Consider the following 26,190-nt stretch of genomic DNA (forward strand, 5'->3'; position numbering starts at 1 on the left):
CAATATTCTCATTCCAGGAAGCTTTTGCTAGTTATATTGGGGTGCAATGGTCAGTTTCTTAGTAAATTGAAGAAAGCATTTAAAATGTTCCTATTAATGTTCTTGTGCTCAAAAGAACCAGTTTACCTTTGAGTGGCTCCAATGACGTCTGCAACCGAGCACAGTTAGTGGGAACTTGCCATGGTGAATAATTCAGTCTGGCATCGAGGCCATTTTTGTGGGCATGGCTGGCTTCTATATTAATGTTTTTAAAGTAGTGTGGAAGATCGCGGAAACTCAATTTGCACTGTGCTTAAAATTCCACGCTCTCTTACACTGCTTACACCAATTTCAGGTGAATTGCATCAAAAACAGCCGGCACAATCAGAGTGAAGCTCTACCCTCCAGACTACCTTAGAGTCATGGAGTCATTAAGGTACAGAAGGAGGCTATTCAGGCCCATTAAGCTCACAATCTTCTATTGTGCACAGGAAGATCCTAGCTTCATTTCCAAACCTGCTGAGATAGTTGATCTCTGGCTTTGCACTTTGGCAGAATGATTGTTCCCTGCAACTCTTTGCTCGGGAGGGTAAAATAAGCCAATTGCTGTTGCTACAATGTTAGTGCCATGTGGTTCGACGCCATATTGGTGTACCCTGGAAAGTTTGTACATGTGGGATGTTGGTTGAAGGTAGGATGGGACTCAGCTTTGATGGTCCTGTGGGCAGATTACCACTTGCTGTGCCCTAGCACAGGACAACTGGGGGCTCACAGGGTACTATACCCCTGCCTGAGTCAGCACCTTCTGGGGACAGAAGGATAAAATAAAAGTTTCAGGTTGAAGGCCTTTATCAGAACTGGAAGATGTTGGAGATGAACAGATTTTAGACACGTGCGGAGTCAGGGAAAATGGTGGAGAGGGGGAGGACAAAAGAATTAAAGGGAAAGGCCATGAAAGGGTGATAGACAGAAGAGATTAAATGACAGAAGGGATGATAATGATGGAAGGCAAGGGGGTATTAATGGGACAAATAAAGAAAATATTGAAAGAATGAAAATATCGCTTGATTGATTTTTCACTGCAGGGATTATCTGCTGAGTGATCAGCTCTCTGTTGTAATCTTGAGCTTCCAGCCTGCTCACTTCCCACTGGTTGTAAATTCCAAGCCCCTGTCCTGGACATGGGCAGGTGACCCAGGCTGACAGACATGTGCACTACCAAGGGAGTGCTGCATTGTTGGAGGCACCGTCTTTCAGGTGAGATGTTAAACCAAGGTCCTGCCTGTGCAGCTAGCCTGGTCAAGCAGCACGATTGGTATTCTGAAATGATGAAATTAAATGAGGCAATGGGCCTCTGTCTGAGTTTATGTTTGTGTTGGTTTCAGATCTCTGTGCCTGCTCTCAGTGTGTGAACGCCTTGATCTGGATTCTACCATTGACTTGTGACAGACTGGAACAGCTGATCAATTTAGTATGTACCATCTCATTGCTTGTTTAACTGACACTGGGCAGAACTAGTAGGAGGTCACATGTCCCTTCCCACTACCCCATTTTACCTTAAATTAAAATAGACAGTTTAGAACATAAGCATCTTATAAAACCTCACTTTTGTAACAAATGGTTGAATTCAGTGCTGAGTCTGGAAGACTGTAAAGCGCTTAATTAAATGATGAGGAGATGTTCCACTAGATTACGTTGAGCTTCATTTCAACAGCGCAGGAGGCTGAGGGCAGAAAGGTCCGAGTGGGAATGGAGTGTAAAATTAAAATGACAAACGGTGGAAAGCTCAGGGTTGTGCTTGCAGACTGAATGGAGGTGTTCAGCAAAGCGATCATGCAATCTGTGTTTGGTCTCCCCATTGTAGAGGAAGCCACATCATTAACAGCAAGTACTGTATACAGAATTGAAAGAAGTACAAGTAAATTATTATTTTAAAAGCAAAATACTGCAGATGCTGGAAATCTGAAACAAAAACAAAAATTGCTGGAAAATCCCAGCAGGTCTGACAGCATCTGTGGAGAGGAAGACAGAGTTAACGTATTGAGTCCGTATGACTCTTCATCAGAACTTATTCATCTGATGAAGAGTCATACGGACTCGATACATTAATTCTGTCTTCCTCCCCACAGAAGCTGTCAGACCTACTAGATTGTTATTTTGCCTGGAAGGCGGGTTTGTGGCCTTGGACTCCATTCAGTCCACAAGCGTGATCCTGAGTTACTGGTCACCTGTCATTTTAATTCTGTGCTTGACTCCCAGTCATCTTGGCCTCCTACATTGTTGCAGTGAAGCTCGAGAGAAGCTTGAAAGCAATATGCCATCTTTTGATTAGACATACCTCCAGCCTCCAGAGCCAATATTGAATTCAACAATTTCACATCATAATCTTTGCCTATTTTTTTCAGCCAGCTGCTGCTGGTGATGATTCACGTTTTCCCTTCCAGCGCTCCTCTAGACATGTTTTGTTTCTTTACTTGGCCCTTGACCACATCTTTTGCCTTGTATCATCACCCCTTTTGTCATTGAATCTCTCCTGCCTTCCATCCTAACACAGACCCTTCTTTTCGTTCTTTTCCCCGCTCCTTTTCCCCCTGCCTCTGTACTTGTTTATAATGTGTAATATTGGCCTGCAACTTCCGTATAGTGGCAATCAGAGGCCGAGTGAAATGCTGCTCCTGGTTTCTTACCTTGAAATCCAGCCACTCCTTTCTTGCCAGACCTCCAACTCAGGCCAGGCAAGAGCTGTGCTGTGCAGCGCGCTCCTGAGGCCTTCAGTCGAGGGCAGCAGTGTCGAAGGTAAGGAAGTCATGCCTCCTTTTTTACAGCACTAGCTGCCGTAAAGCAAGTAAGTTTAAAGGTCCAGCCACTTTGAGAAGCCAGGGAGAAGGTAAGTTTTATAAGGTAAGTGGGTAGGATCAGAGGGAGGGGGGTTAGTCAGGTGGTCAGGTGGGGGTAGGCTGGTCAAGGGAGGGGTCAGTCAATCAGTGGGGGAGTCAGTTGGTTGATGGGGATCGGGTGGTCAGTGGGTGGCTGGTCAGTGGGGGGTGAGGGCCTGGTGGTCAGTGGGTGGTCAGTGAGAGGAAAAGGGTAGTTAGTGGAGGGGTGGTGATTGGGTGGTTGGAGTGTGGTGGGTGGTCAGTGGGGGGGGGGGTGTCGTGTGGTCGGGGGTGTCAGGTGATCAGTCGGGGTTGAGGGTCAGGTGCTCAGTGGGGTGGGGGTTGGGTGGGTGCGGAATTGTTACAGTGAAATCAAACAACTTGGAGACTCGGGTACAGTTTTCGATCGTTTATTCAAGCGAACACAGGGAGAGCTTGCCTTAGTCAATCTAAGTCAGTATTCTGCCCTCTGAGTTGTTACATTGGGCGGAATCAGCCCAGATTTGCACTAAGTGCAGTAGAGGGCAAAAATCATTGCCAGAAATAAGTTCTACGGGAATGAAAGATAGATGAAGTAACCAGATATATAGGAGGAAAAGAGAGTTTGATCCTTTCAGGAGAAAATTGGTATGTTCCAGGGCAGGGCATTTATGTAATACTCATTGGACCAAGCTTATCTTTAGCTGCTGTAATTATTTGAAAGTTTATACAAGTTTCTAATACACACTTGAAACTGCGGAGAGTATGATAGCTCTCCTCACAATTTTATATACAACAACCAGGGGGCAACATGGATTTAACTTGTCACTCTTTCATCTCCATTTTCCATCATCAAGCTATTGGAACCATAAATGTTCCAAATGGCACAGTTAGCCATCTACTCAGTAGAGCCACAATGGCAGCTTTTCGTGCCATATCATCCCCTTCCCGGTGCCTCATTAATTATGCATTCCCAGGAAACACGCCAGGTCGCTGGTGGCGTGGCCTCTGATTCACCCACCCCGCCATCACCTCAGGCCATCAGTAATCTAGGCGCCATATTTAAAGGCCATCCCTGCACAGAGCCAGCACTCCTCAAGGGATAGGAAGTTGCTGGGAACTGATGGCTGCCAAAGGGAGGAGACATGCTGCCCCCAAATTTAGCAATGCCTCCCCCAAGTGCCTGCTGGGCACAGTGGAGGCCCGCCGCGAAGTCCTCTACCCCTGCTCTAGGCAAAGACCAGCGAGCAAGGTCATCAATCTGGTATGGGAGGTGGTGGCAGCGGTGGTCAACGCCAACGCCCTGCAAAAGAGGACAGCCACCCAGTGCTGAAAAAGGATGAATGATCTCCTCTGTTCCACCAGAGTAAGTCAATCTTCTCATCACTCTCAACTCACACACTCACAAACCCATCACACATCCACAGGGTTCTCAAACACTGCCAGTTCAAGGGACATCACCATTCACTCTCTTACACACACACCCTCATCAGCCCCACGGATTGTCACCTCATCCCATCCATGGCACCATTCCCCACCACACATGCCAGGCATCCTTATCATCTGGCCTGGCAGGTGTCCTGCTTACACTCTCTCCCTCTGTATTCATTCAGGACAAGCTGGCACACAACAAAAGGGAGAGGTTGCAGACTAGTGGATGAATGCCTGAAATTAAGGTCCTCACAGGCTTTGAAAATAGAGTCATCCAGCTGGCAGGTGATGATCTGGACCATTCCCATTCTGACGGTGAGGTCAGTGGTGCTCAACCAACTGAGGATCCAGCAGTGCAACATCCATCAGACAACCATGCTGTCAGTCGGTTCCCCTGTTCTCCAGTCCCCTGCCTTGCACTAATTATCTCTCCTTGCTTTTGCAGGTATATCTGGGAAGTAGCCAAGAGCATCCACGACCCAGGGCCCCCAGTCAAGCCCTGAAGACACCTCGGAAGAAGAATTTGATGGCACCCTAATTGAAGACCCGTCACAGCGCTCACCCACACCCTCCACCAGTACAGAGACACACACCTCGGTGGAGCCTAGCTTTAGAATAGCCTCAGGGTCACAATCTGGTGACCACATCACACTTTCTGATCCACAGCAGGCGGCAGCAGGGACTCCCCAGGTTTCTGGCAGAGTACTGCTGGAGGCCAGAAATCTGCTGAGTCCGAGTCAGATGAGGAGCCTCTCGACTCAGTCATACCTCAGTTGCAGGAGCTACAAAGGCAAGCTCGGGAACATCAGGAAGGGATGTTCACTCCGCACCTCAGATTGCAAGGCATGATGGAGGAGTCCATCCACCATCACTCTGAGGTGATAGCGCCGGCATGGCAATACACCGAGGTCAACACTAGTAGAATAATGGCTGCCATGGAGACCTTGGTCCAGGCCATCGCTCCTCCACTGCTGCATGAGCTAAACTCCATCGCTGACGCCATAGTTGGCCTCCAACAGTGTCAATGCGAGAGGGATGGGGGCAGCCCGATCTCACTCCAGCTTCCTTGTCTCCTCAAGGAGTCAGCCAGGGGCCCTCGGGCACCCATAGGGAGAGGATCAGCAGGTGCACACCCCGGGGCCATCCACCCAAGTGACTCTGGGAGTGTCCGGCCCATCCGGCCATCATACTCTGACCCCAGCAGTTCCAGTTCCACAGGCCCAGGAGGGTGCCACTGCCACACAGCAGGACCCCGAAAGCAGGACCCCGAAAGCAGGCCAGGACCCTCCAGGTCTTGGCCCTCCAGAGGATGCCCATCAAGGTCATCACAGACAGGGCATAGCAGTCAGCAGGCTGCATCCACCTCTGCTGTGGATGTTGGGGGAGCACCAAGACATAGTGACAGGGTTAGGATGGTTAAGTAAATGTAGTTTCACTGTGTGGGCACAGGCGTTAATCACTTGTACATAAGATTGACTATTGTAAATAAGCTCCCAACCATGTCACCCTGTCTATGGCTCCTTATTATGATGAATAGTGATCGTGCCACTTTGAAGTGAAACTTTGGTTCCTGCACAGGATAGAGGCAGGCGTCTCAGTTCAGGGCCTCACCCCTGTGCTTTGTGCAACCTTCCCAGCACACTGATGGTGCGCCTTCACAGTCACTGGACACATCAGTCACACCTGCTCCTCAATGGGGCTTATCATTGCTACAAGAATATCCTGGACCGGCGGCACAGAGTTCCATCATTTTCTCTGTGTGCTCTCAGCACCTTTAAGGTGCGCTGGCCCCCCTATCCCATCAGCATCTGTGTCCGGTGACAGTGTGGTCCTAAAAGGTTCAGCTCACGAAGGATGCCATAGGATCAGGAGAAGTTAAAGTTTCTCTGCTGCATCTCCATGGTATGACCCTGTTCACAGAGCACAAGCGAGCTGTCATCAGCCAGACAGGAGTCAGACATTCACAATAAGCTTTGTGAGGATCTATGGAGTGTCCCAACCACATGTCGTCACCATCCTCCTGGAATGTAGGGACTATGGGCATCCGCTGCGTCTCCATGACAGGAGCCTTATCACAGAGGGTATGTATGGTGCCATCAGCCAGACAGGAGTCAAACGTTCACAGATGAAATGTGAGGATCTATGGAGTGTCCTCACTGCCTCTCATCATCATCATCCTCGAATCTAGCGGCTATGAGGGCCACCCAAGCGCGCTTGCCTCATCTTGGGCAACGTGATGGCCTCATTGCCATCACCCTCGCCTTCGGGGACCTCCTCACCCTCATCCTCGTCAACGTCCTCCTCATTGGAGCAGACGTGCAGCTCCCTAGGCAGTTCCTCTCCCCGTTGGAGCGCCAGGTTGTGAAAGGCGCAGCAGGCAACGAGGCTGTCTGACACCCTCTATGGACTGCATTGCTGGGCTCCAACAGACCGGTCCAGGCACTGGAACCTCATCTTCAATATCCCAATGGTTTTCTCCACCAAAGTGCGAGTTGCAGCATGAGCCTCGTTCTACCTTCGCTTTGCTGCAGTCTGAGGCCGCTGCATGGGCATCATCAACCACGTCCTCTATGGGTAGCCCTTCTCCCCGAGGAGCCAACCCTGCAGCCTCCGTGGACTCGTCAGGAACCTGAGACCTCCTGAGAATGTAGGAGTCATGGATGCTCCCAGGGAATCATGCGCAGACCTGCAGAATGCGTTTGCTGTGGTTGCAGACCAGCTGAACATTCAGCGAGTCCCTATGGTTGACATAGTTGACTACTTGTTGCCATGGCGATCTAAGCGCCACGTGAGTGCAGTTGATGACACCCTGCACCTGGGGACAACCAGAGGTCTGTACAAATCCCAGCGCTCTTGCTTCCTGGCTTTCCTGATCCTGGGTGAAATGCACAAAGTTCGGTGCCTTCGCAAATATTGCGTCCGTGACCTGGATACACGAGTGCATGGAGGCTTGCGAGATCCCGCACAGGTCACCTGTGGAGCCCTGGAAGGAGCCACTGGCATAAAAATTGAGCACCGCAGCCACTGGCAGTGGATGCCCTCCAAGTCCTTAAGGCACCAGATCCTACAGCACATGGCTTATGTGATTGACCAGTTCCCTGGACATGCAGTCTTCGGTGACACTGGTTCTCGGTCATCTGCAGGAATGACAAGCGCTGTCTATAGCCCCTGGTTCTAACTAGGCAGTGACCCATGATGGCTCACTGTGGTTCTTCAGTCTTCATACTAATACAATATCACTATGCCACCACCTCCCTCCTACCTCTGCCCAGCCAGGCGCCTCCGTCGCTCTCTTCTCCTTCATCTCCGCTCCTTGTAAGACATGAGGCATGCAGCTAGGTCACCAGGCTCCATGCTCCTGATGCACTCCCCCTGCAGGATGAAAGAGAGAGATGTGTGGGTTAACATGGGTGTACTAAGAACCTCTATTTGTTAAGTCTGAAGCCCTTTAACGCATCCCAGAGAGCACTGGCCACCACTTGGATGGGCAAGAGTTTAGTGCGCTGCATGGCTGCCTGAAACCCCACCCACCTCCGCCCCACTCCACCCAACCGATTGGCAACAGCTTTGCCCATTGGTCTGCATGCTTTGCTCTCAGCTCAGGCGCAGGCATTCTCCTAACCCACATTGCAAAGCTGCACTGTTAGCTTGAACCATGGGGCAGACTGGTCCAAACCTGAATGAAGACATTGCAAGGGGCTGTGAGCACCTCCACCAGTGACTGCTCCATGGCCAGCTTTTATTAGGAGATTGTACAAATTGTCCAGTCGTCCAATCATTCTGCAGTCCACTAAAACGCTCATTTGTTTGCAGTCTTTGCCCAAGGGATGAAAAGTTCAGGAGCATTTGGTGGAACTTTCATGCCTCTGTATTGCTTGAGTGGGCGGATAAGCTAGAGACCCGACTCCACACATGTCAATGTAGCAACACCTGAACTGCCTCAGCTACAAAAGAATGCTCACTTAATGCAAGGTTTCCATAATGCATGGCTGCTTCCCTTCCCCATTTCCGCATGTGCTTATGCGATACCTTCAGACCATGCTGCCTTGCCCCCTACACCTCGCCCCAAACACAGTGTAGCCCTGACCCCAGCACTGCATTGAGAACCAGCCAGGAAAAAGCGACTTACCTGTGCCCCCACCTGAATGGGTGTCACTTCTTCCTTGAAGTCAAACGGGCGTCCTCGTGAGCGCTGCACAATGTTAGTGTGCACTCACCTCCGAGTTCACCTTGAAGTGTAGCTCACCAGATGTATGCCTTTTAAATGCTGTTGTGTAACACATCAGTTTTGCAATCACACCGACTTGCCCAGATGATCCAGCCTGGGTGGATGATTCCAGCGGCAAGCAAGATGATGAGATGCAAATGCATTGAAATTAGGTTTCTGATGTTGGACAGTGGGAAAGGTGGCCCGCCATTGACGGTCGGAGCGGACAATCAAAAACTGGCTTCATGACGGAGTAAAACCGATTTTTGGCCTTCTCGCCATATTGTCCGCTCACACCTGCCATGAAACCCGGCGCCAACAGGGTAGAAAATTCCGGCCATTGTCTTTTATAAATTTCGTCCCTGTCCTTTCATGACTGAATATGTGTTCTTGGTCACGTAGGCGCACAATCTTTTACAATAGGTGATAAGTACCTTAGACCAACTGTCCCATTTTGCTGTGTACCTTGGCATTCCAGCGCCTGACACCTCATCTGCAATTGCTGTCACAATAAGTGCTAAATGTTGTAGACCCCCTGTCTCATCTTGCTTAGCATTCTAATGACTGGCACATATCTACCCATAATCACTGGGTTCACACCTGCTCTGGGCTAGTCTGGGCTAGGTTTTGCTGTGTCCTTTATCTAGGCTAACCTCTGTCAATTATCCCAGCATCCTTTGCTTTACAGGCTCCTTCCTAAATTTTTTCATGGCTATAACTACTACTGCTGACATGCTCTGCTACCAAATACCTATGATACCTTTGCTAATAAATGAAAAATGCCTTGTACACTCTAACAAGGCTTTAGTGGGGCCAGGGGGTGGTGGGCAATTGGAGGCTCCCATAGGAGGTCGGGGAGGGGGAGGGGTAGGTCAGTACTATAGTTACCCAGGAGTTAGACGTGGTTTTAATTCTTCTAACTTTTTCTGGGTAACTATTGCTGTAAGACATTGGGAACCATCCAGTTGGAGCTTTGGATGGTTCCCAGCGCAGGGCAGTTGCCCAGTGGAAGTTTGAACTTCCCAGCAACTGTTGTGTAATCCTACTCTTGGGACTTCCGCAGGGGCTTCCCCAGTGCATCTTTGGGGTAACCACCCCCCCCACCCCCTGTAATGACAACCCAGAGCTCGGAGGTTGTGGGCCACTATTTCCAATTCTGATGGAAGGTCACAGGCCTGAAACGTTAACTGTTTCTCTCTGTACAAATGCTGCCAGATCTGCTGAGAATTTCCAACATTTTCCATTTATATTTCAGATTTTTAACATCTGTGGAATTTTGCTTTTGTGGAACCCAGAATGAATGGTTCTGTGGGAGCCACCACCCCCTGCACCTCAACAGCTTTACAATCCCTCACCTCCCCTTCAATTTCCTGATGTTAGCTGTCTGTGCATTCCCTTTATTCTGCTCCAGCATTGATGACAGAGCGCTCTCCCACCGAGGCCCAGACTGTCAAACGCCTCCCCCACCTAAAGCCTCCTTCATTGCAAGTTCTTTGACCAAGGTTTTGATCGTCTTTCTTACCTTTCCTACCATAGCTGATTATCATTCCTCCCACAGCCTGTGAAGAGCATGTGATGGTTTTCTATACGAAAGGCTCTATAGAAATGCTAGTTGTTGTTGTTCCACTAAACCCCAAGACATATGCCATTATGGTAGCTCATTTATCCAACCAAAGGTGACATTCTCTACACAACTTTCTATTAGAGGAGCTCATCATTTCAATTATTGACTTAGATAAAAATACAAATGGCATTACTTTTAATTCTGCAGATGACACAAAATTGTGTACAGGGTGAGGTATTTGGACTGGCCTAGACAGCTTAGGTTATTAGGCCGGTGTAGAAGTCGTGCCTCTGCATGATGGAGCTGGGCTCTGGAGGCATGCTGCTGTCATGCAGTGGGTGCTGGTAAGGGTAAAGGATCAAGAAGGTGACTCAAGGTGAGGGGTGAGGGGGTAATTGTTGATGATTCATTAGAGGCGCACAATCGCTGTGAGGGAACAATACAGACAATGGGACGGGTTTGAGAGTGTACTGTTTGGACCAAGTATAAAACAAAGAGATTAGGTTATATAACCACTGTGTACAGTTTTGGTCCCTGCATAAGTTAAAAGATGCTGAGCCTCTTAGAGGCTCCAAAACAGGGCAAGCTGGATGTTACCCAAGGAACAAGGGAATAAAATTCAACTTCAGCAGGGGGATAATTCAGGCAGTAATGGATCAGCCGCGTTACACAGGCAATAGAAAAGAAATTTGGGTAGAGTGTAGAACGGCCCTGGTCCCTAAACTACCCATACACCCTCCCATTGAAGTTGAATCTCACCGCTCAGACTTGAAGGCCTTTCTAGTGAGGGTTCCAAGAGTTTGGGCCCCTTAATTTAGAGAAACAGAATCTTAGAGGGGATGTGACTGAAATTTATATAATGAATAAGATTTTGTTTTATTCCTTCATGGAATGTGAGTGTTTCCAGCAAGGCCTAATTGCCCTTGGACATAGTTAAGTTGAATAGGTATTGAGATAAATACGAATGGTAAAATTAGGGAGTGTGCATGTTGCATACAAAAGCAAGAGTTAGGTTACATGTCAAAAAATATCTCTTTACTCAGAGTCATTGCCCTGCAAACCAGATTACATTTATGTCTCCTGGAAAAGGAGTCATTGCAATCCTTTACAACAGGTCTTAAGGTTCCTGAGTGAAGAGGATAAGTTGCTAGTTAATTACAATTTGGAGGAATTACAGGTTACAACGGTCAGCTTTGTATTTGGCATGATATTCCTGTGTGCCACAAGCTCAGTGCATTCACCTGCAGAGGCCTGGACCCACCTGTACTTCTTGTTTTTGTTCATTATCCTTTTCCCATGACCCCTGGTGAGGGCCGACTTATGATAGTGCCTTGAATCAGGAGACTGGGAATGGCCAAGGATCCAGGAATTCCAGCTGCTCCAGTGCTGTTCCCTGACGCTCAGAAAAAGAGTAACATATCTGATCTTTGCTGCCTCCCTTATTTTGATTGGAGAAGGAACATCAATATGTTTCAAGGGTGCCATCTATTTTTTAAACATTCACTCTCAGGATGTGAGTATTGCTGGCAAGGCTGGCATTTATTGCCCATCCCTAGGTGACCTGTGAATGTGGTGACAGGCCTCTTCCTCTTTGAAGAGCGTTTGAACTGAGTGTATTGTTAAACTGTGTAAGAGAACAATTAAATATCAACCACATTCGTGTGGGACTAGAGTCACATTTGGCCCAAGGGCAGCAAATTTTCTTCCCTAAATTAGTGAACCAGTTGGGTTTTTACAATTCAGCAGTTTGACAGTTACTTTTATTGCTGGAAGGACATCAGGAGACAACATGCCAGTAGCAATCAGAGTCACCTCCTACCTCAACTCTTCTGCCTTCATATCCTCCCATTTTAGCAGAAAGCTCATTTTTATCCACATCAAACAGGTGACTGAATTGAAAAGCAACAGGAGCTTAATAGTGCTGTACTGCACTACTACACTTTTCAAATTATAGGAATCATTGGAGCTACGGTAGCATAGTCCTGTTACTGGACTAGTGTTACGGACGGGAATGAGAGAGAACTGAAACCCCTGTTCTGATGAAGAGTCATATGGACTCGAAACATCAACTGTGTTCCTCTCCGTAGATGCTGTCAGACCTGCTGAGTTTTTCCAGCTATTTTTGATTTTGCCCCTGTTCTCTTCCCTTACTGTCCGTAATCAGTGTGTTTTTGAAAAGGAAGATGTGTATGTTTCTTAACCCCTGAGTGTGTGGACAATTCGAATAATCAGCAGCAAGATTTTCATGGGTTTAGATAAAGAGGATTGTCTATTCATGCGTACGCGTTCACCTCAAAAACCTAATGCTAGGTCACTCACTCACTCACCCACTCACACACACACACGCACACAGAGGAGCAAACTACAGTTCAAGAGAATAGTACACTTTTACAAGTTATAAGAAAAGAATAGTTTGTAATTCACATGCTTGACTCATCTTGGAAAACAAAGGGTGCAGGCTTAATGAAGAAGAGGTTTTTCACTCCTGGTATATAGTTAGGTGAACTCAATAGCTGAAGTTGTATAGCCAAGTCATTGTAAAATTCTCTCGAAAAGATGGACTTGCTGCAGGTCATGGAGTTAGCTACTTGTGGTCTTGTTACCAGGAGATCTGGTTGCTGTATTGGTGGACTTGGTGGATGTTATAATCTCCAGCTTTGCCCTTTCTGCTGTGCTGTCTTTGCAGTTGTCAAAGGTTTAAATAGGGAGACCAACATCACTGCCTTACCATGTGGCTTCTCACAGTTTCCCTTTCTAAATATGGCGCTAGGTTTGAGACAATCACTGCCTTGTTTCCAGAACGACCTATTGCATTCAGGGAATACTGTTTTGTTTGGAGTGTGTCCTTTTGAATTCACAAACTGAGTCAGGTGACCCTTGGTGACCATCTTTTGCAGCCCATCATTGTCCATTTTAAGACGAAAAGTCAGTTTCAGAAGCTTCCACACTGAGTGCAGTTTATGTTTTAAGAGTTATGAATTTGACATGCCTTTACTGGGTATGAAACTAGTAATCTAGAGGCCTAGACTAATGATCCAGAGAAAGGATTTAAATCCCACCAAGGCAGTGAAGGAATTTAAGTATAGTTAATTAAAAACATTTGGAATAAATAACTTGTCCCAGTAATGGTAACCACGATACTACCAGGTTGTCATAAAAATCCATCTGGTTCACTAATGTCCTTTAGGGAGGAAAACCTGCTGTCCTTACTTGGTCTGACCTATATGTAACTCTAGACCTAAAGCAACGTGATTGTCTCTTATCAACTCTCTGAAATGGCCCAGCAAGCCTCTTAGTTGTAAAACAAAGAAAGTCATAATAAGAATAAAGCAGGACAGATCAACCTAGACTTTGGACCTGGATATGACAATGGCACGCCCAGCCCAGATAACACTGCAAACTTCTCATCAGTAACATCTGGAGGCTTGTGCTAAAATTGGGAGAGCTGTCCCACAGGCTAGTCAAGCAACAGCTTGATGTAGTCATACTCATGGCGTCATACCTTACAGCTTATATCCCAGACACCACCCTGCATATGTCCTGTCCACTGGCAGGCAGACACACTAGAGCTAGCAGCAAAGTGGTATACAATTGTGAGGGTATGGTACTGGGAATCCTCAACATTTATTCCAGGTCCCATGAAGTCTCATGGCATCAGGTCAAACACGGACAAGGAAATCTCTTACTGATTACCACCCACTGCACTCCCTCAGCTGACGAATCAGTTCTCCATGTTGAACACCTCTTGGAAGAAGCATTGAGGGTGTCAAGAACATAGAATATGTGCTGGCAGGGGGAGTCGGGGGAGGGGGGGAACTACAATGCTCGTCACCAAGAGTGTCTCAGTAGCTCCACTACTGACTGAGATGGACGGGTCCTGAAGGACCTGTCTGCCCCATGTTGTGTTTTCTACCTTACACAAAAACACCAACCGCACAAAGAGGATTGGTAACTCAGTTAGGTTTGTTCTTTTATTTGAAGAGATGAAACTATAGATAACAATATCTGAGAGGCTAGTTAACACACCTGGTCTCGAGAACTACTCCTATCATCTTCCCGATGATTACATGAGTATCTACATCACATCCTGTCTGGTCATGCACAGCGGCTTGAGATATGCTCCTTAAAGCTATACCACAACACTGGACTGGGCCTGCGACAATTGGCAAGGGAACAAACAAGAGGGAAAAACCAAATTAATCTTGTCCTCACCAATCTACCTGTTGCAGATATATCTGTCCATGACAGTATGGATAGGAGTGACCACTGCAGTCCTTGTGGAGACGAAGTCCCATCTTCACATTGAGGATACCCATTACAACACAGATTCAAAATAAATCCAGCACTTTAAACTGGGCATCCAGGAGGCACTGTGGGCCATCAGCAGCAGCAGAATTGTATTCAATCACAATCTGTAAGCTCATGGCCTGGCATATCCCCCACTCAACCATAACCGTCAACCCTGGTTTAGTGAGGAGTGTACAAGAGCATGCGAAGATCAGCAGCAGAATAAAAATGAGATGAAGCTTGGCAAAGCTACATCACAGGACTGCATGCGTGTTAAACAGTAGAAGCAACATGCTACAGACAGAGCTAAACGCTCCCATAACCAACAGATCAAATCTAAGCTCTGCAGTCCTGCCACATCCAGCCATGAATGGTGGTGGACAGTTAAACAACTAATTGGAGAAGGATGATCCACAAATATCCCCATTCTCAATGATGGGGAAGCCCAGCACATTAGTGCAAGATATAAGGCTGAAGCATTTACAACCATCTTCAGCCAGAAGTGCTGAGTGGATGATTCATCCTCCTCCTGAGGTCTCCAGCATCGCAGGTGCCAATCTTTAGCCAATTCAATTTACTCCACGTGATATCAAGAAACAGCTGAATACATTGGATACAGCAAAGGCTATGGGCCTTGACAACTTCCAGTTGTAATGCTGAAGACTTGTGCTGCAGAAATAGCCATGCCCCTAGCCAAGCTGTTCCAGTACAGGAGGATATAGGATGACAAGAGGATATAGATGGGCTGGTCAGATGGGCTGATTAGTGGCAAATGGAATTTAATCCGGATAAGTGTGAGGTGGTGCACTTGGGCAGGACAAACAAGGCACGGGAATACACGATGAATGGTAGGACCCTGGGAAGTACCGAGGATCAGAGGGACTTTGGTGTGCATCTCCATTGGTCCCTTAAGGTAGCGGGACAGGTAGATAAGGTGGTTAAGAAGGCATATGGGATACTTGCCTTTATTAGCCAAGGCATAGAATATAAGAGCAGGCAGATTATGTTGGAACTGTATAAAATGCTGGTTAGGCCACAGCTAGAGTATTGTGTGCAGTTCTGGAATCCACGTTATAGGAAGGATGTGATTACACTAGAGAGAGCGCAGAGGAGATTTACCAGGATGTTGCCTGGACTGGAGAGTTTTAGTTATGAGGAGAGATTGGATACACTGGGGTTATTTTCCCTGCAGCAGAGGAGATAGAGGAGGACATGATTGAGGTGTATAAAATGATGAGGGGCATAGATAGGGTAGACAGGAAGGAACCTTTCCCCTTGGTGGAGTGATCAATAACCAGGAGGCATAGATTTAAGGTAAGGGGCAGGAGGTTTAGAAGGGATGTGAGGAAAACGTTTTTCACCCAGAGGGTGCTGGGAATCTGGAACTCACTGCCTGAAAGGGTGGTAGAGGCAGAAACCCTCATAACATTTAAGAAGTATTTGGATGTGTACTTGCGATGCCATGGCATACAAGGCTATGGGCCTAGTGTTGGAAAATGGGATTAGAATAGTTAGGTACTTGTTTGACCGGCGCAGATTCGATGGGCCGAAGGGCCTTTTTTTTGTGCTCTATGACTCTATGAGTACAGCTACAAGAATGGCATCTACCTAACAAAGTGAAAATTACGCAGGTATGTCCTGTCTGCAAAGAGCTGGACAAATCCAATCTAGCCAATTACTACTCCATCAGTCTACTCTCAATCATCAGAAAAGTGATGGAAAGTGTCATAGAAAGTGCTATCAAGCAGCAGTTACACATCAATAATCTGTCCACCAATCCTCAGTTTGCATTCTGCCAGAACCACTTGGCTCCAGAGCAGGTGAGGTGAGATCAAGACAGCATTTGGTCAAGTGCAGCGTTTAGCAGCCCTAGCAAACTGGAGTCAATGGGAATCAGGGGGAAAACTCTCCACTGGTTGGAGTCATATTTAGGAAAAAGAAGGACGGTTATGATTGTCGGAGGTCAATCATCTCAGCTAGACCATAAGACCATAAGATGTAGGAGCACAAGTAGGCCATTCAGCCCATCAAGTCTGCTCTGCCATTCATTGAGACCCTGGCTGATCTGATAATCTTCAACTCCACTTTCCTGCTTTTTCCCCATAACCCTTGATTCCCTCACTGATTAAAAATCTGTCTATCTCAGCCTTGAATATACTTAATGACCCAGCCTCTACAGCCCTCTGCGGTAAAGAATTCCACAGATTCACAACCCTCTGAGAGACAAAATTCCTCCTCATCTCTGTTTTAAATGGGGTCCCCCTTACTCTGAGATTATGCCTTCTGGTCCTAGACTCTCCCACAAGGGGAAACAACCTCTCAGCATCTACCCTGTCAAGGCCCCTAAGCATCTTATATGTTTCAATAAGGTCACTTCTCATTCTTTTAAACTCCAGTGAGTACAGGCCCAAGCTACTCAACCTCTCCTCATAAGAAAATCCCTCCATACCCGGCCTCCAGTGCCAGTATATCTTTCCTTAGATAAGGGGACCAAAACTGTTCACAATATTCTAGGTGTGATCTAACTGGTGCCTTGTATAGTTTTAGTATGACTTCTTTATTTTTATACTCTACTCTCTTTAAAATAAAGGTCAACATTCCATTAGCCTTCACTATTATCTGCTGAACTTGTATGCTAGCTTTTAGTGAAGCTGCAGCACATCGCTGCAAGAGTTCCTTAAGGCATTTTCCTAGGTCAAACCATGGAAAGCTAGAGAATTCACAGCACCTAAAGAGGTCATTTAACCCTTTGGGCAGGATTTTTAGGTCAAAACAAAAAATAAAAAATACCTGGAAAAACTCAGCAGGTCTGGCAGCATCGGCGGAGAAGAGTACAGTTGACGTTTCGAGTCCTCATGACCCTTCAACAGAACTAAGTAAAAATAGAAGAGGGGTGAAATATAAGCTGGTTTATTGAGGGTGGGGGGGGGGGGGGGGGGTGGAGGAGAGAGAGAGAGAAGGACTGCATGAGAGTTGAGAGACCAGCTTGAAATATTGAAACCGCAGCGACACTTGATGACCAGATTCTCCAGCTACATCATGAGAGTTCAGATAGTAAAACTGAATTGGAAATGTTGACATCGCAATTTATAAGATAAATATTGACACAAATAGAATGATGAATAGGAAGTGAGATTTGTGAACAGAAAGTGTGTACCCTACTCAATGATTTTTGTTAATAAATAATACTATATATACAGCGTCATGGACAGAATCATCTGCTCTCTTACTGCCCATGATCAATATGTTTTGTATGGAAAGAGGTGTGTCTTTTCTTACGTTTCGAGTGTGCATCAAAATAAATAACTAAGCAGCAACTTTTAGTGAGTTTAATATAAAGAAGATTATTTATTCTCATACATTTACCCCAAATTAATGTGTTGTGGTGTCTTTGATGAACGGACCACAGGAGACGCAGGTACAGGTTACGATCGTTTATTCGAGCAATTGCAAGGAGGGCACCATCTCAATGCAGCTTGAGACAGTACTCTGCTAAACTACAAGTGTTCATCATATTTATACATTATTGGTCACATACAAGAACAGTTTCCAGATTTCGATCTTGTAAACATATAGGTTTACATTAAACAGACACGTCTCTGGTACAAAGGTACATGCATCATCTGCCGACACCTTCACCCAGGCAGACACCTGCCTTCCTATCTAAGCTGGGACCATCTGTCCATCCCCTATCTGTTGAAGAGCACACTTAATCTATGTTATTGCCATCCTCTGACTCCAGCCTGACTCCCAAACTCCTAATCTATCATATTTACATTCTTCTTTGTCCAATATGGCCTTGCTGATGCTCGCAAGCCCTGAGAATGTGCAAGGTTCAGCATTCTCTCTGTCACAGCCTGAACTTTAAATGTTAACTACTTAGCAATTGTGGTTTTGCATGCTGGGATATTTTAAGTCAAGTCCCTTGACCATTACTGTATTCCTTTATTTCCCCCTAACAAATGCAACCTTACACACTTGCTCTCGTACACACACACAGACACACACACATGCACACACACACACACACACACATGCACGCTCACAAAGATTGAATTCGAATAAAGATAGTGCACTTTTGCAGATTACAGTTAATTCAGCCTCTGATTTACAATTTCCGATCTCCAACATGGCAGGCCTGTAGTTTCTTGAATGAATTAAATTTGAAGTGATAGTCTTGTAAAGCGAATGGTTCACAGCAGGTTACAATGTTTCTTAGTCAAATACCTAGGAGGTTGGTTCTCAGGTGAACTTTGAAACTGGAACAGGTTAAGTATTTTGGCTGCTTGATGACTTGCAGCTGGTTTCAGAGTTTGGTTCTCAGAATCTTAAACTTAAAGCCAATTACACAGGTATGAAAGGAGAATCAGCTAAGGTTGATTGGGTAAACAGACTGAAAGCTATGGCGTAAATGAACAGTGGGGAGACATTCAAAGAAACAATTCAAAATGTCCAACAAAATTACATTCCACTGGAAAACAAAAACTGCAAGAAAGAACATAAGAAATAGGAGCAGGGGAAGGCCATTCAGCTGCTCAAGCCTGCCTCGTCATTCAATAAGATCATGGCTGATCTGCCCCAGGCCTCAATTCCTCTTTCATGCCAGCTCCTCACAGCCCTCAACTCCCCAATATTTCAAAAATCTTTCTATCAGTGATCTAGCCTCACAACACTCTGTGGTAGAGAATTCCAGACATTCAGTACCCTTTGAGAGAAGGAATTCCTTCATATCTCAGTTTTAAATGAGTGTCCCTTTATTCTGTAACTATGTCCCCCACTAGTGGAAACTCAGGGTGTTAAGGATGTGTTAGATTGAAAGGAGAGGCTTACAACTTTGCAAAAAATAATAGCAAGACTATGGATTGGGATTGTTTTTGAAACCAACAAAGGGCCACCAAAAAATTGACTTAAAGGGGAAAAATACACTATGAGAGTAAACTAGCCAGAAATATAAAAACTGATTGTAAGAGCTTCAATACATATACAAAAAGGAAAAGAGTAGCTAAAATAAACATTGGTCATTCAGAAGCAGAGGCAGGAGAAATTATCATAGGGAATGAGGAAATGGCAGAGCATTGAACAAATATTTTGTGTATATCTTCACAGTAGAACACACAAGTTTCATACCATGAATTGACTTAAACCTAGGGGCTAAAAAGAGTGAGGAAATTAATATCAGCAGAGAAAGCATTAGATAAACTTAAGGGACTAAAATCCAACAAACCCCCAGGACCTGTTGACCTACGCTCTAGGATCCTAAAAGAGAGAGTTGCAATGATAGTGGATGCGCTAGAAATGATTTTCAAAAATTCCTTAGATTCGGGAATGGTCCCATCAGATTGAAAGTTGAGAAATATTACGCTGCTTTTCAAGAAAGGAGGGAGAGAGAAAACAATAAATTACAGGCTAGCTAGCCTAACATCAGTTGTTGGAAAAATGCTGGATTCTCTTATTAAGGAAGTTTGAACAATGCACTTAGAAAAGCAGAGTATGACTAGAACAAGTCGACGTGGTTTTACTCAAGGGAAATCCTGTTTGACAAATTTATTAGAATTTTTTGAGGATGTAACTAGCAGGGTAGATAAAGGGAAACCAGTAGATTTAGTATATCTGGATTTCCAAAAGACATTCAATAAGGTGCCACATAAAAGGTTAATAGGCAAGATAAGGGCTCGTGGAGTTGGGGCGTCGTACACTAACATGGTAGAAGACTGGTTAAGGTATAGAAAGCAGACAGGGGGCATAAACAGGGCATTTTCAAGTCAGCAGGCAGTGAATAGTAGATTGCTGCAAGGATCAGTGCTGGAGCCTCAGCTATTTACAATCTATATCAATGACTTAAATGAAGAGACAGAGAGGAATAAATTTATCTAAATTTGCTGATGATAACAAGCTAGATGGAAAGGTAAACTGTGGAGAGGATATGGAAAGAAATGTTGCAAAGAGATATAGACAGATTAAGTGAGTGGGCAACAAGATGGTAGATGAAGTATAATGTAGGGAAGTGTGAGGTTATCCACTTTGGTCGTAAGAATAGAAAAGCAGAATATTTTTTAGAAAGGTGAGAATCTTGTAAGTGTTGATGTTCAAAGAGATTTGGGTGTGCTCAGACAAGAAATGCAGAAAGTTATCATGCAAGTACAGCAAGCAGTTAGGAAGGCAAATGGAATGTTGGCCTTTATTTCAAGGGGACTTGAGTAGAAGAATAAAGAAGTCCTGCTACAATTGTACAGGGTTTCAGTGAGGCCACATCTGGAATACTGTGTGCAGGTTTGGTCTCCACATTTAAGAAAGGATATTCTTGCATTGGAGGCGGTACATCAAAAGTTCACTAAATTGATCCCTGGGGGAAAATTTTCTCCCTATCGGGGGGGCTGGGCAGGAGCGGGCGCACTCATGCGCATAGCCGATTGCTACCCGCAATTGGCTGCGTGCCGCCATTTTACGTGGGCGGGCCAATTGAGGCCCGCCCAGCGTGATGCGCACCCGGAAGCGCTGACGCTCCCTGTGCGGGTGGGGGGGAGGTTGCCTGAGTCGGGGCCTGCGCGTGCACACGAAAGAGCGCAGAAATCTCCCTGAGGCACAGAGCTGCCTCAAGGAGATTAGTTTAAGTGCAAAAAAATTTAATAAAGGGAAAAAAAAAATTAAGACATGTCCCCTCATGTGAAACTGTCACATGAGCTGGGACACGTCTATTAATTTTATTTAAAATTTTTACAAGACTTTAAAACTTTCATGAAATCTCATCCCACCCGTGGATGAGGGTCCATGAAAAATGCAAAGGCCGCCTGGGCTCTTCGCCTGCCCACCAACCTTAAGATTGGATGGGCAGCTCAGTTTATTGATTTAATTGATAGTTAACTGGCCTTAATAGGCCTTTGACAGTTTGGTGGGCGTGCATCCGACTCGGGCGTGCGCCTGCCAAACTGAAAATCTGAATGATACGTGGTGACGTCGGGATGCACACCCGACGTCACCACGCGTCATTTTACACCTCAGTGAGCGGGCCCCGCCCCCGTTCGCCGAACCGAAGATTCTGCCCCTGGGATGAGGGGGTTGACCTATGATGAGAGGCTGAGTAAATTGGGCCTATATTCTCTGGAGTTTAGAAGAATGAGAGGTAATCTCAGTGAAACATACAAGATTCTGAAGGGTTTGATAGGGTGGACACTGAGAGGTTGTCTCTGCTGGTTGGGGAATCTAAAACAGTCTCAGGATAAGGGTCTGAACATTTAGGACTGAGATGAGGAGAAATTACTTCATTCAGAGTTTTGAATCCTTGGAATTTTCTACCCAGAGGGTTGTGGATGCTCTATTGTTGAATACATTTAAGGCTGGGATAGATAGATTTTTGGTCTCTCACAGAATCAAGGGATATGGAGAGCTGGCAGCCAAGTGGAGTTGAAGATAAAGATCAGCCATGATCATATTGAATGGTGGAGCAGGCTCGATGGGCCATGTGGTCTCCTCTTGCTCCTGTTTCTTATGTTCTTGTGTTCTAAAACAGGTAACTTATAAGGCTACATAAATTTGACTTTGAGTATAGGAGATTGAGGGGTATTTAAAATTATCATTGAGGTGTTTTAAATCACAAAAAGATTCAATAAAATAAATGCAGAGAAACTGTTTTCTAGGGAATCTGGAACAAGGTACATAATCTTAAAATTAGAATTTGGGTATGCAGGAGGGAAATCGGGAAGCACTTTTTCACACAAAGGATAGTGAGACCTGAACTATCTCCCCCAAAAAACTGCAGACGATGTGAGACAATTGGTGCTCTCAAGGCTAAATGTGATAGATTTTTGTTAGCTAAGAGTATCGATCAAAGGTAAATGGAGTTGAGATAGAGAGAAGCCATGATCTAACAGAATGTCAGAACAGGCTTGTATGGACTGAATGGCCTCCTTCTGTTTCTATATATTATCCAGAGCTGCAACATACACATTGCCTTTTGTAGATCACTTCTGATAACTGGGTCCTAGCTGCTCTAGCTCCCCCACCTGAATTGTACTGTTTCAGTATGATCCAAAGGTGATGGTAGATGAAGAATTAAGGAATTAAGAATGATTATACATCCTCTACATACCCATCTCTCTGCACAGGTTTGTGGTGTTTATCAGGGAGGGGCTTAGAGGCCTGTGCCTATGTTAAAATGAGCTGATATGATGGTGCTGGGTTGATTGATGATGGAGGGTGGGTGGGGAACTGCTCATCTGCATCTCAGGTATCTGCTAAGCATGTTGTCTCCCAGAACCAGCTCGGTTTAATTCCAGTAGTGTGAGGAGGACGCTTCCCATCAAAAGAGTGAAGGCAGCTCCTAGCAGGTTAATGATGTCTCTCTGTCTCTTTGATTCTCAGCAGTTACCCTTCTGCTCTTTGTTCTGTTGCAGCTGGAAAAGTGTCAATCACCCCCTACGGTGTGCCCTAAACTGACGGAAAAAGAGGTGGCAAGTCTCTGGAACCAGCCTCATCTCAGAGACTTTCTGCAGATTATCGGATACGAGCAAGCTGGACTCTACCTGTTCCACAACCCCAGGGACCTCAACAAGTGCGTACACCACTCTGGCTAGACAGAATCAACCTGACAGCATTTAACACAGAAATACACTGAGCACTGAAGCTGGAGGGGGTGGGGGGGAGGGTGGGGGCGGAGGGCAGGGGCAAAGGGTTGGGGGCGGTTGGTTGGCTCCTATGTGGGCAGACTGGCACTTTCTGTTGACAGTTCTGGTTGTAGTCAGTGAACTGCAGGGCAGAGCCATCCGCATCTAGCTCCCCACACAATCTGTCACTGATCTCAACCATTCCGTCAATCAGAGGCAAATAGAGAAATGCCCTTAGGTCACTCTTGACTATCTACTCATGGTTCACACTACAAAGCAATAGCAGGAGCATGAGAGACACTGTGGGTCCACTGCCTTGCCCATCGAACGGAGGTGGGGAGGTGATGAATGTAGAGAGGAGGACTGAGAGTGTCAGTCATGGGGGCCTTGGTTCAAACTCAGTTACGCTATAAAAGATAGACATAGCAGGGCTAGCAATCTGTGCTGGTCTGCTGGAATCCAGCGCTCCCAGTCCTAAACCTTAACTGCACATCCCCAGAATAGGTCTGGGTGAGTAGAGCCTTCAGTCACCCTGAAAAGGCCATGAGTGGGAGGGGAGCATGGAGACTCCCTAATTCAGGAGTTGATGCGCTCGGTGACACTGAGTGAGAACCTTCTGCAGAGTCTTCACAGGGGCAGCTGATGTCACCATGTGTGCCTCACTGATGATCAGTGGATGTGGACCTATCTTGGGGCTCCAGGCCCGGACCAGGGCCCTAACCCTGAAGTTCGGGGCTCTAAATCCCTTCTTACTATATCTGGAACAGAATTTTCACCTTTCCAGGGTTGGGTACTGACACCAACCCGTGTCTATTTGCTCCCAGTTCTTGACACCATGAACTTTGACAGGGTCAGTGGGGGGGCACTTACATCAGGGTGCCTCCCACCTCCTCCAGCTTTGGACCGTTAGGATCGCCATCTCTACTCAAAATCATTAACCCAATAGTGTGCTTAATGAGTGCACTGTCAGTGTAGCGCACAGCCATATGGGGCACAAGGCCCCAGGTTTAATTCCTGTTCTACACTGAATCGTGGCTGGGACAATGATGGGGAAGTTACAGCTAGCCAAGGTATCCCCGAAAGATAGTGGAAATAAATAAATAGAGTTGAATCTCAGGAAAGATATGAACCTGGGCAGGCTGCAGTGCAAATTCAGCAGAATGATACCAGAGCTGTGCGATTAAATAATGAGGACATGTTGCATAGGTTTATATTCCTTTGAGAGTAAGGGCCAATGTAATTGAGGTGTTTAAAATGATTAAAGGCATTGCTAGGGTAAATAGAGAGGAATTATTTCTTCTGGTGAGGGTGTCCAGAATAAAGGGGAATGATCTTAGAATTAAAGCTAGGCTGTTTAGTGCTGATGACAAAAAGCAATGTTTCACACAAAGGGTAATGGAACTCTGGAACTATCTCCCTCCAGAAAGTTCTGGATGCTGGGTTGAATGTAATTTAGAGATTTTTGTTAGGCCGGGTAAGCGAGGGATATGCATTAAAGATGGGTGAATGGAGTTGTGGTGGATGATCAGACTTGATGTAATTGAATGGTGGGACAGGTTCAAAGGCTGAACAGCCTGTTCCTGCTCCAATCAGACCAGGTTCATGATCTTAGCTGCAATCCAGTCACCATTGGTGAATGTGTATGCCAAGAATGGCCAAGGACAGCTTTGGATTCATGGGATTCTATTGTCCATTGACACAGTGAGGCCAAAATGACCAAACTTCCTAATCGCTTTATCCATTGAAGCACTGCTGGTGTGCCAATATTCAGGACATGGCTCCAACTGTGTAACCCAGATGGTGTGCCCAGGAACTACCAGTCAAGTAACAGACCAGAGATGAGAGGAGAGGAGTAGGTCATCAACCCTTTGAGATTGTTTCACCATTCCATTATACCTTGGCTGATCTATATCTAAATGCCATCTACCTTCCTTGGTTCCATGACCCTTAATACTCTTGCTTAACAAGAAAAATCTATCAATCTCCATTTTGAAGTTTTCAATTTACCCCCAGACTCAGCAACTTTTTGAGGAAGTAGATTTCAAAATTTCCACTATACTTTGTTTTTTTTATTCATTCATGGGATGTGGGCATCGCTGGCTAGGCCAGCATTTATTGTCCATACTTAATTATCCTTGAGAAGGTGGTGGTGAGCTGCCATCTTGATTTTCTGCAATCCCTGTGGTGTAGGAACATCCACAGTGCTGTTAGGAAGGGAGTTCCAGGATTTTGACTCAGCGACAGTGAAGGAACGGCAATATATTTCCAAGTCAGGATGGTGAGTGACTTGAAGGGGAACCTTCAAGTGGTGGTGTTCCCATGTGTCTACTGTCCTTGTCCTTCTAGTTGGTAATGGCTGTGGGTTTGGAAGTACTGTCTAAGGAGCCTTGGTGAGTTCTTTTTTCATTCATTCATGGGATGTGGGCGTCGCTGGCCAGGCCAGCATTTATTACCCATCCCTAATTGCCCTAGTTCAGAGGGCATTTAAGAGTCAACCACATTGCTGTGGGTCTGGAGTCACTTGGGTTTTTATAATAATTGACAATGGTCATCATTAGACTTTTAATTCCAGATTTTTTATTGAATTCAAATTCCACCATCTTCTGTGGTGGAATTCAAACCCAGGTCCCCAGAGCATTACCCTAGGGTCTCTGGATTACTAGTCTAGCGACAATATCACTATGCCATCGCCTCCCCTTGCAGTGCATCTTTTAGATAGTACACACTGCTGCTATTATGCGTTAGTGGCGGAGGAGTGAATATTTGTGGTTGGGGTGCCAATCACGTGGGCTGCTTTGTGTGAAGAAATGCTTCCTGACATCACCCCTGTACAGCCTGGCTCTAATTTCAAGTTGTTCTGAACTCCTGCAAAATGGCTTCTCTGTGTCTACCCTGCAAAATTTGTTAACTATCTTAATTTACCCTTTAATCTTCCATACCCAAGGGAATACAAACCTAATATATGTAATCTGATGCCACAAATGAACCCTTTAAGTCCTGATATCATTCTGGTGAATCTGCGCTTCACCCTCTCCCAAGGCCAATATGATCTTCCTGAGGTGCAGTGCCCAGAATTGAATGAAGTTTTCTAGATGGGGCCTCAACAGACATCTGATGGGTTCAACCATATCTTGTGGCCATTCAAGCTGCAAGTTTAGTATCAAGTGAGGGGGTGATCTTGTTATTGCCCCCTCGTTGCATCACCAGTGATGGCCTTTGCTGATTGTCATGAAATTAAGGTTCAGGTGCAGAGGCCTGGCAGTCCCA

At 45.9% G+C, this 26,190-nt stretch overlaps 1 protein-coding gene across 1 annotated transcript in view; it reads left to right on the plus strand.

The window, feature by feature from the left end:
- LOC144685664 (uncharacterized) overlaps positions 1-26,190 on the plus strand; it is a 68,078-nt gene that overhangs the window by 22,467 nt on the left and 19,421 nt on the right. The window contains exons 5-6 of the mRNA XM_078550430.1: positions 1,365-1,450; positions 22,714-22,871. Coding sequence (XP_078406556.1) covers positions 1,365-1,450; positions 22,714-22,871 — 244 coding nt within the window. The remainder of the gene's footprint in view (positions 1-1,364; positions 1,451-22,713; positions 22,872-26,190) is intronic.

The sequence above is a fragment of the Cetorhinus maximus genome, chromosome 10 (genome assembly GCF_964194155.1).
Source record: "Cetorhinus maximus chromosome 10, sCetMax3.hap1.1, whole genome shotgun sequence".
Lineage (NCBI taxonomy): Eukaryota > Metazoa > Chordata > Chondrichthyes > Lamniformes > Cetorhinidae > Cetorhinus > Cetorhinus maximus.